The sequence below is a fragment of the Diaporthe amygdali genome (genome assembly GCF_026229845.1).
Source record: "Diaporthe amygdali strain CAA958 chromosome Unknown NODE_3_length_2959817_cov_65_330692, whole genome shotgun sequence".
Lineage (NCBI taxonomy): Eukaryota > Fungi > Ascomycota > Sordariomycetes > Diaporthales > Diaporthaceae > Diaporthe > Diaporthe amygdali.
This window is the reverse complement of record NW_026517023.1, coordinates 2,441,092-2,450,601: the sequence shown is the minus strand read 5'-3', so window position 1 is coordinate 2,450,601 and position 9,510 is coordinate 2,441,092. Positions and strand designations below refer to the sequence as shown.

The 9,510-nt window shown below is 51.1% G+C and overlaps 5 protein-coding genes across 5 annotated transcripts; 3 read left to right on the top strand and 2 right to left on the bottom strand.

The window, feature by feature from the left end:
• Window positions 1-666: 666 nt before the first annotated feature.
• Window positions 667-1,929, top strand: J7T55_003156 (laccase 2; the record flags this gene model as incomplete). Its single annotated transcript, XM_053138304.1, has 1 exon — window positions 667-1,929. The coding sequence occupies one exon, from the start codon at window positions 667-669 to the stop codon at window positions 1,927-1,929; it is 1,263 nt and encodes a 420-aa protein (XP_052999022.1).
• Window positions 1,930-2,329: 400 nt separating this feature from the next.
• On the bottom strand, window positions 2,330-3,847 carry J7T55_003155 (uncharacterized protein; the record flags this gene model as incomplete). Its single annotated transcript, XM_053138303.1, has 2 exons — window positions 2,330-3,532; window positions 3,596-3,847. 2 exons carry the CDS (start codon window positions 3,845-3,847, stop codon window positions 2,330-2,332), a joined length of 1,455 nt encoding a protein of 484 aa, XP_052999021.1.
• Window positions 3,848-4,517: 670 nt separating this feature from the next.
• J7T55_003154 (uncharacterized protein) lies at window positions 4,518-5,516 on the top strand (the record flags this gene model as incomplete). The annotated part of the gene is made up of 3 exons (XM_053138302.1): window positions 4,518-4,544; window positions 4,599-5,207; window positions 5,505-5,516. 3 exons carry the CDS (start codon window positions 4,518-4,520, stop codon window positions 5,514-5,516), a joined length of 648 nt encoding a protein of 215 aa, XP_052999020.1.
• Window positions 5,517-5,565: 49 nt separating this feature from the next.
• J7T55_003153 (liphatic nitrilase) lies at window positions 5,566-6,695 on the bottom strand (the record flags this gene model as incomplete). Its single annotated transcript, XM_053138301.1, has 4 exons — window positions 5,566-5,653; window positions 5,705-5,939; window positions 6,016-6,467; window positions 6,526-6,695. The coding sequence occupies 4 exons, from the start codon at window positions 6,693-6,695 to the stop codon at window positions 5,566-5,568; spliced, it is 945 nt and encodes a 314-aa protein (XP_052999019.1).
• Window positions 6,696-7,791: 1,096 nt separating this feature from the next.
• On the top strand, window positions 7,792-9,210 carry J7T55_003152 (gtp-binding protein ypt4; the record flags this gene model as incomplete). Its single annotated transcript, XM_053138299.1, has 4 exons — window positions 7,792-7,854; window positions 7,932-7,996; window positions 8,142-8,271; window positions 8,377-9,210. 4 exons carry the CDS (start codon window positions 7,792-7,794, stop codon window positions 9,208-9,210), a joined length of 1,092 nt encoding a protein of 363 aa, XP_052999018.1.
• Between the last annotated feature and the right edge of the window lie 300 nt (window positions 9,211-9,510).

Sequence of the window (9,510 nt, the reverse complement as noted above, 5' to 3'; positions counted from 1 at the left end):
TATAATTATAATTAAACTTTAAAGGTTTTTTAAAAACTATCCTCTTTAAATTAAAACTAAAAGTATTTATTAAAAATTATTTACAAATTAATTTAATACAAAAAAATTATTAGTATATAAATTTATTAAGTATGAATTTATTAAAATAAAAGTTATTAAAATAAAATTATTAGTATTAAAATTATTAATTTTCTTTAAGTTTTTTTAAAACTATTTTTTTTTATTAAGATTAAAAGTATTAATTAAAAGTTATATATAAAATTATTTAGTATAAAGTTTTATTAAAGTATATAAATTATTAAAATATATAAATCCTTAAAGCAGGCAGTTATAGTAAAAATATTAATATTATAAATTTAATTAAAACTAGCTATCCTTTTATTTATAAAAATTAAAAATATTAATTAAAAATTACTTATTAATTATTTTATACTTATTTTAATCTCTATTATAAAATATATACAAAATTTATTTTTAAAGACTCTTATTAAGTACTTTAAATAGTAATTTCCATACTTTTGAGCACTCTGATGAGCGCCTGGCGGGCCTGCCTTACTTAAGGGGCGGGGTTCTCAAAGGTTCGCATATATAAGGGTCAGAGCTCCGTAGCAGGACAAGAATGGTTATGAGGGCACCTCATGGTATCATGCTCATTTCTCTCTACAACTGGCCCACGGTCTCTTTGGGCCAATCGTGATCCACGGACCCACGACCGCCAACTACGACATTGACCTCGGCCCCGTCATGCTCCAAGACCGATATCACGAGAACGTGTGGCATGTGTGGGAGAAGTACCAACGCGTCTTCAATGTGTTGGGGCCTTTCAAGGTCGTCGCTCCCAACGGCCTCATCAATGGGCTCAATCCGTACGACTGTTCTGACTCTGACGATACCGCTTGTGTGGGCGGAGTGACCGCTCGTTACAACACAACTTTTGAACAGGGCAAGAAACACCTGATGCGGATTGTTGGTGCGCAAACTGACGGCTATATGAAGTTCACCATTGATGGACATACTTTGACTGTCGTTGCGGCTGACCTTGTTCCCATTGTGCCATACACGACAGACAATATAATCTTGGCTAGTGGACAGCGCTACGATGTGATTGTCGAAGCGGATCAGCCAGTTGGATCTTACTGGCTGCGAGCCATCTACCAGACGGCTTGCAACTTCAATGATAATGATAATAAGGACAATATTCTGGGCATTGTGTACTACGACGGTGCGAACTCAACAGCGGAGCCAACTACGACAGTCAGTGACGACATCGACAACTCATGTGGAGACGAGGACTACGATAACCTGGTTCCTTGGGTACAACATACTGTGGATGACAAGGAGGAGCAGAACTACCTTGACGTGGGATGGTATTATGATACCAGCCTGGTTCTGCACTGGACGATGCATGACGGTTATCTGAGTGTCAACTGGTCTGACCCAACACTTTCATACGCCTACAACGGCGTTGCTGAGGATGACTATCCAGATAACAGCAATTCGGCCAACATCGACGCACCAGGGAAATGGGTGTATTGGGTGCTTCAGGACCTCACCCTGACGAACGCTTACCACCCGATGCACTTACACGGCCACGACTTTTATATCCTGGCACAAGGACGTGGCGTGTTTATCCCAGGAATCACGAAGTTGAACAAGGACAACCCACCACGCAGGGATACGGTGACTCTTTACGGCACCGGCTACACTGTGATTGCGTTCAAGCTGGACAACCCGGGCACCTGGCTATTCCATTGCCATATCGCATGGCATGCGTCCCAGGGGCTGGCAATGCAGCTGATAGAGAACCAGTCTCAGATTCCGTCCGTGGTTGGAGATGACACGGAAATGAACGACAGGTGTGCGGCATGGAACTCATACTACACGTCTCCTGCAGGATCAAGTTACCAGCAAGATGACAGTGGCATTTGAGCCGTTAGGTGTCTTTAGGACTCCTCAAGTAAAACCTGCGTGGGTCGTGATGGTCTTTCAAGTGCAAGGAAGAAAATCGCCTGGAATTAAGTCAGACAGAGATCCGAACGGCGAGGCGAGCCTCAAGCACTTGGTAGCTCGATTGAGTAATTTTATTATTAATCGAAAGCTTGTTCAAATCGACATCGGATAACTTGCAGTCTCTTAGTTTTCCTTTCTCTGCGCAACAACGAGTTCTCAACACGCCTCTTATGACCCTCATGCAGTACCGTGACACTATCCAATCAAATCAATCTGTCACCATCCATCAACATGTTCGGATCTTTCAATTAAAGACTATTCCCATACCTGGTTTCTTATCCATTTGCCTCCGAATGCACATGTTGTAGTCTTCAGGCGCTCAATTGCTCGTTTCCGCAAGACCACCCCAACTCAATAACTTTTCGACCTGGACATATATAGGAGCTTTCATCACAATGCCAAACTTTACTTGCTTCTTATCATGGTCCTCGAAGACATCAGCATGTGCAGGTGGCATCTTGAACCGAAATCTTCCAACGAACACCAACAGCACACAGGCCATAACGACCTTTGTGTAGTGCTCACCAGGGCATTTCCGTGGACCTTGACCGAAAGTCATGAAAGCGTAGGCATCACGCTTGTTACCCTTGCGATTGCTCACGGCGTCTTCACTCCATCGTTCCGGGCGAAACTCCTCTGTGTCGTCTCCCCACAAGCCAGCGCGGCGGTTGACGGCATATGTTGGCCAGACCAGCATTGTGTTCTTGCGTATGGTCTGATTGAGCAGTGTTGTCGGCGTGCTGCATATTCGAAATCTGTGCGCGACCGATGGGTAGAGTCTGAGAGTTTCGTTAACCACGCCGATCAGGTAGGGCATGTTCTTCAACTCTTCCCATGTCACTGACTCTGGGCAGGTGGGAAAGTGTTCGAGGATCTCAGCCCGAAGTGCCTCTTGAACAATCTTATAGTTCGTCAGGGAGATTGCATATAGAGCCCAGGCAAGTTGGTTAGACACCATCTCAACAGAGCCGGCTAGAGCCGTCAAGGCGTGCCGCGACAGCGCTCTCTCAGACAGATAGGGCTGCGCCCGGCGGCAAATCCTGCCCAGCAAATCTTCCCGTTCATCATCAAGAGATACTTCAGCCACAGTCTTAAATTCTTTTAAACCTTTCAGCTTCGAAGCTACGCTGTCTTCGATAACGCCTTTCATCAGGGAGATGTCAATGCCAATCAGCTTCGAGACAAACATGGCGGCAGAAACCTGAAGAGCCCTCGGACACAATTGCAACAATTTGAGAAACAGAGGTGATTGTTCTCCGACATCGAATGCGTGGAGGTACTTCTTCGTGACCTCCTGATCAGGTCTCGCGACGGCACCAAGGTCGAGGCTGAAGTCTGCTCTGCCAACTACGTCCAGGCACATCTCTCGAAGGAACCGATTGACCCTGAAAATGCCTCGCGGGCTCTTGGAAGCTATATTATCTAGCACCTCTGAGGCTTCTTTCGCCGTTTTGAAAATCTCGGGACATAGAGTCCGAGCCCAAGATGCGTTGTACGCCGCAATCGTGTGACGGCGGTGGGCCTGGAGCAAAGTCAGTCCAGTCCATAGATTTCAAGGAAAAGTTTGCCTATGCTAGAATCTTACCTTGTGCAAGACACCCTTGGAAGAGACTAAGCCGCTCACACCCACAGGTGCCTGAAGTGCCGAAAGGCCGGATAACTTGTCATAGCTATATGCGTCTCGTAGTAGAAGCTCTTTGTACGCCTCGATCGTGGTGATCATGAGCCTCTCCTGGTTGAGAAAGCCAAAGTATCGAATTATCCCGTCATTTTGGACGTTATTAGCCCATGCTTCCAATTCAAATGTCGTGGGCTCGTGGAAGAGACGTGTGAGCATGTGCTTCTGATTTGCGCGAGGTAGGTGACGGTAGGGGCTGAAATAACATTTCAAGAAGGTAGAGTATAATACCCATAGAGTCACGGCAGAAACGACAGTTGTGAATATCATCGTCTTTTCGTGGTGAGCAAGAAAATACTTCCAGTTTTTCTCGTGACCCTGGCTGCAGTGAAGGGAAGAGCAGTGAGAAGGAGCTTAACGATCTTTAGACAATTTCCGTCTTGAGACAATTTATCCTCTACCACGCGTGTGTGCATCATATGATGTCTTCTCCGGGGGGAAATCTCCACATAGTCTCACACAGTTGGTCCAATGTTCCGGTCCTGAAAGCCACCGGAAAGAACTAGTTTAGTTTTTCATCGAACCTGCGATGGGTTCAGCTCTTCAAAGCAAGCCACAAAAAGCATTCAGTGTGATGGCATACTCTCGGATGTCCCCACTGAATCAATAGCTCCCGCAGATCATCACTTCGTGCGACCGTGAAACTGGCGGAGAAGATCATATGATGGAAAGTAGTCTGTCGCATTTGTTGAGAACAGCACCGGGGCATGACTTCAATGGAGGATGCTGGTCTAGGTTTGCATGTAATTCCATTTTCTCCCCAACAACTGTTTTACAACACTACCAGCAGCAACGTAAAACTGTAAACAAGAAAGCACTGGTATCCAATATGTCAATCTCGTCATTCTTTGGGGGAGTATGTATAAAAGTTACCTCTCAATAAGCGCCTATATTAACTAATGCGCAACAGCCCCCTTATCCCCTGAACAACGCCCAAATCGGAGGCATACCGTCTGTGTCAATTGACATGCTGCCGTTGGCTGTCTTTCTGGCTTTATACGCTATAGCAGCAGTCACCTCTACGCTCTTGACTGAAATCCATCGCCGTAAGGGCCACGGCCGCACCATCCCGGTCATCCTGTTCCTCTTCTCGGGTGAACGAGTCGTGGCCTGCGCGATGCGCATCGCCTGGGCTTTCAGACCAGCCAACGTGCGCATCGCCGTCGCCTCACAGGTCCTTCTACAGGCCGGGGTCCTCCTCTTATTCCTCCTGAATCTCATCCTGGCTGAGAGAGTCTTGCTTGATCGAGACCTTGGAATACGTTCACGCCGGTGCTTGAAGGCTCTTCTCGGCACATTGTCGGCGCTCACCATCTCAGCTCTCGTCATGGTTGTTGTGTCTATCATCGTTTCTGTGTATACACTGGACCAAAACACGATCGATAGGTGTCGGGATGTCCAGCGCGCCGCTGCTACTTATCTGCTGGCTCTTGCGGCGGCTCCCGTGGCGATGCTCGTGTTTGCTCCACTGCTCTCGTCGGTGCCAGTTTCACGGAGTACAGGAAGTGGAACGCCCAAGGTAGTCATAATCCTTTCCTCGTGTCTTCTCTGCACGATAAATGCTGGGTTCAAGGCTGGTGTGTTATTGGCACCACCAAAGCCGCTGTTCGACCCTAGATGGTATCATTCAAGAACATGTCTTTATACCTTCGTATTTGGAACTGAAGTCTTAGCTCTTTTCTTGCTATTGGTCATGCGTGCGGATATAAAATTCGAGTCTGGAATGCGGCAAAAGGAAGCCGGATATTCAGGTGGCAAAGAAGCTGTAAGATGCGAGAAAGAGCCTCAAGTTTGCTCGGAAGGTTCATGTATACAGCTCGATGCGTAGGACAATGGATAGTGTGATCTGTTTACATTTGAGCTTCAGAGAAGACGGATTAGTCTTGCTTCTCAACAGGTACAGTCTCGTCCCTGATAGCCAGCACTTCCGCTCCCCTGACCAAGCTCTTAGCGTTGCTATCCACGCTGAGCCACATAAGATCAGGCCTACTGTAATGGCCTGTACAATGGGCAAACATTTTTATCCTCGTGATCTCATCCAAGTCCAGATCGGCATAGATAATGCCTTCTTCTTTATCACCCAGGGACTCAGTGAGCCTTCTCCCGTCCGGACCAAAGACTGCAGAGGTGCCACCACCGGGCGCGCCCATGAGGGGCGAGCCCGCAGTGCCATTCGCCTCGACTGCCTTCTCCGTCAGAACAGCTGTGGAGTGCAGGACGAACGCAGTAGCCTCGATAGCATAGGTCCTAGCTAGAGATTGGCAGCCTTGGCCATAGTCAGCTCTATCACAAGATTGTAACTCCACAGGAGGTGTAGCAGTACTCACCCTCAGCAGACATAGACCACAAGTCCGGCCCGTTCCCAGAATGTGGTGTCAAGCTCGGCCAGGCTGCGACATGGATCTGCTCCCTCTGAGAAATGGTATTAAACTTGAGCAGCGGCTGGATGTGCTCCCAGCACGACAGCTGGCCGACGCGGGCGAAGGGCAGCTGGGCCACCGAGGCCAGGCAGGTGCCGTCGCCCCCGGAGGCGTCCCCGAAGATGGTGCGCTCCATGTGGGTGGGCTTCATCTTGCGGCGGTGGACCTTGACCTCGCCGTCGGCGCCGATGAGGGCCTGGGAGATGTACAGCGAATCGTCGTCGTTCTCGGAGAAGCCCAGCGAGACGGCTATGCCGTTCTCACGGGCGCACGCCTTGATGGTGTCCATCTCGGGCGAGGCGACCCGCAGCGAATTCTTGATGTACTTGACATTAATGTCGAAGTCAACGGGGCGGTTCCTGTGTGAAGCGGGGGTGAGTGAGGAAGACAAGTAATACGGATTTGAGAGCCACGGACCATATCCAAGCGGGGTAGCCTGGTATGAAGCATTCTGGGAATGCTATGAGTTGTGCCTTGTTTCCTGCAGCCTCTTTGATGAGCATGCATGTCTTAGCGACGGCGCCTTGGAGGTCCAGCCAAACTGGCTCGGCCTGAGTGACGGCGACGTGGACTTTTGAGCTGGACATGATGGTGATCGCGAGTTTGTCGAGGGGTGGCACTGTTGTTTCGCGTAGTGTGTTCGCCTCTTGTGATCTATATCTTGAACGATCTACAGTAAGCTGACCCCTTTTTACGTGCCGCGGTCGTCGCACTTATAGACTACAATTGGTGGCTTGGCTTTGGTCGTGAGATTGCCCATAGCCGATAGGCGGAAGCGGGAGAGCAATAGGCTATCTTTCGCAGAAGCCGACCCAAATGCCGCTATCTCTGGTTTCTGGTTTCTGTTCACTACATCCGTTACATAACTGCAATCTTGGGGATATATCTAAGATCTAAGCTAGGAACAAGTCTCGTGCTTGTCATCCCAACTACTGGTCTGAAATATGCCATAGCCTACTCTGACAGAGCTGCTTCTCTTTGCCGGCTTTCTGACCATAATATGACATGTGCCTGAACCTGGGAAGGGCGTCTCAAAAAAATGGCATGATCCTCACAAAAATCTGGAATGGTCACGATATTCAAAAACCCTGACGAAATACGACGTGTTCTTGTTGCCGCGACAGACGTGACAAAACCCAGTGGTGGATGTGTGAGAGCCATACAGTAGAGCTAGAGCCACAGACACAGAGGCAGAGAGACTGTAAACGGACCCCACCCAGAGCAGGTCTGACGACATGGCTTTGCGCCAAAAATGGGCCCCTGGCATCCGGCCCACTGGACTGGCGACTATCCCTGCTGAAGCCTATCGCTGCTGACGATAAGCACGTTCCAGGGAGCACATGAAACTGGGCGGGTCTCCAGGTCTGTCTTCCCCAGGGCCTGCGCCTGGGATGTTGCGGCTACTGCTGCTGCTGCTGCTGCTGCTGATAATGGCCGCCAACAATGGCCATGCAGTAGCGATAATGCCATGCCCTCGTGCGACCCTGACACTTTGTTGTACCACCTTCGCAAACCTGCTCGGCAACAATCTTTCTGCACACTCTCTTCCTCTTTTTGCGAAACTCTATATCCAGTGACTCTTCGAATCGCCCAAATCGGACTCGAACTCAACCCCAAACTCGAAATCTATCGCGTACAACAAGCGGGGCTGATCGAGCTACACACCGACTGATCCACGCGACAATGACGAGACCGCGGCGCTCCTCCGCCGCGAGCGATGAGAGCAATCTCACCGCGCGTGACCAGGTACGACACGACACCACGAAGCAGCAAGACCCTGACATTATGGCACAAACGCTGACATGACATGACGGTCTGGGTAGGAGCTGGGTAGTATGTACGATTATCTGGCCAAGATCATATTGCTAGGACCTAGCGGGACGGGCAAGTGAGTGATGCTATCGACACCGAGGCCTCCTGATTGATCCCCCGAGCCGGCTGCACCGGAGTTCGAAGACCAACCCCAAGAAACAACGAAACAGACGCACTCTATCAAGGGCCCATCGCTGATCTGTGCTTTACCTCGCATCTAGGTCATGTTTGCTACATCGCTTCGTCAAGAACGAGTGGAGGGTGCTCTCGTCGCAGACCATCGGCGTTGAGTTCGCGACCAAGATCATTAAAGTTGGCACCGGCGCAAGGAGGAAACGGATAAAGCTACAGGTCAGACCACAACCCCGTCCCAGCTCCCGCGAGTGCACGGCACAGGCACAGACAGGTTGCAACCCGTGCTGGTCGCATCGCTGACATCTGATCCCGAGGACACAGCTCTGGGACACCGCTGGCACCGAACGCTTCCGTTCTGTCTCGCGATCATATTACCGCGGCGCCGCCGGCGCCATCCTCGTCTACGACATCACATCCCACGCCTCCTTCCACTCCCTGCAGCCCTTCCTCAACGACGCGCGCGCCCTCGCCTCCCCAAACCTGACCCTCGTCCTCGCCGGAAACAAGCTCGACCTCGCCGACAGCAACGCCCTCGTCGACACGTCCATGCCGCCGCCCACGCCGTCAAGCTACGGCTCTACCAACACGATCACACCCGGCCCCGGCATGGGTAGCCTGCCGGGGTACTCGGCAGCGAGCGTGAGCAGTACGACGAGCCGGAGCACGATGGCGACCATGACAGACCGGGACCCGTGGGGCGGTGGCGCAGCGGGCGGAGGCGGGCACGCGCAGCGCGCGACGATCGCGCTCGAGGGCAGGGAGGTATCGGCCAGCGAGGCCAGCCGGTGGGCGAGCGGGGTGAACGTGCCGGTGACGATGGAGGTCAGCGCGCTGAACGGCGAGGGCGTGGACGAGGTCTTTGGCCGGCTCGCGCGCATGATCCTCACCAAGATCGAGCTGGGCGAGATCGACCCGGACGACCCGATGAGCGGCATCCAGTACGGCGACGCCGGCGGGCTGTGGCACAGCGGCGCGAGCACGGACGGCGCCAGCATCAAGAGCTCGCTGACGACGGACGATATTGGTGCCGGGGGCGGCCGGCGGAGAGGCAGGGGCAGGGGCAAGAGCAGGAGTCAGTGGGGCATGGGCGGCATGAGGGAGTGGGAAGAGGTGTTCACGCTGAGCAATCGGAGAAGCAGGAGGGGATGCTGCTGAGGTCGAGGAGCCCGCGTTCTGTTCTGTCCCTTTCTGTTCTGTTGTGAATACTCTTTCATTTTTACCTCCAGGATACCACTGCCTTTCGTTTGAAGCGGTCGAAGCGGTTGGACATAGGTGGGCATGCGGGCGTTTGAGGGACAGGTGTGTTGTTTTGGACACAGGACTAAGAATTGCTCTATCTATATATATCGGAGAGACAGCCGGGCGTTCTGCGGGAGTTGCTGGTCTGCCTTGTACCTACAATCTCTCTCTTTCTTTTATTGCCCTTTCTCCTAGAAGTCAGGCCGACGAGCCCAG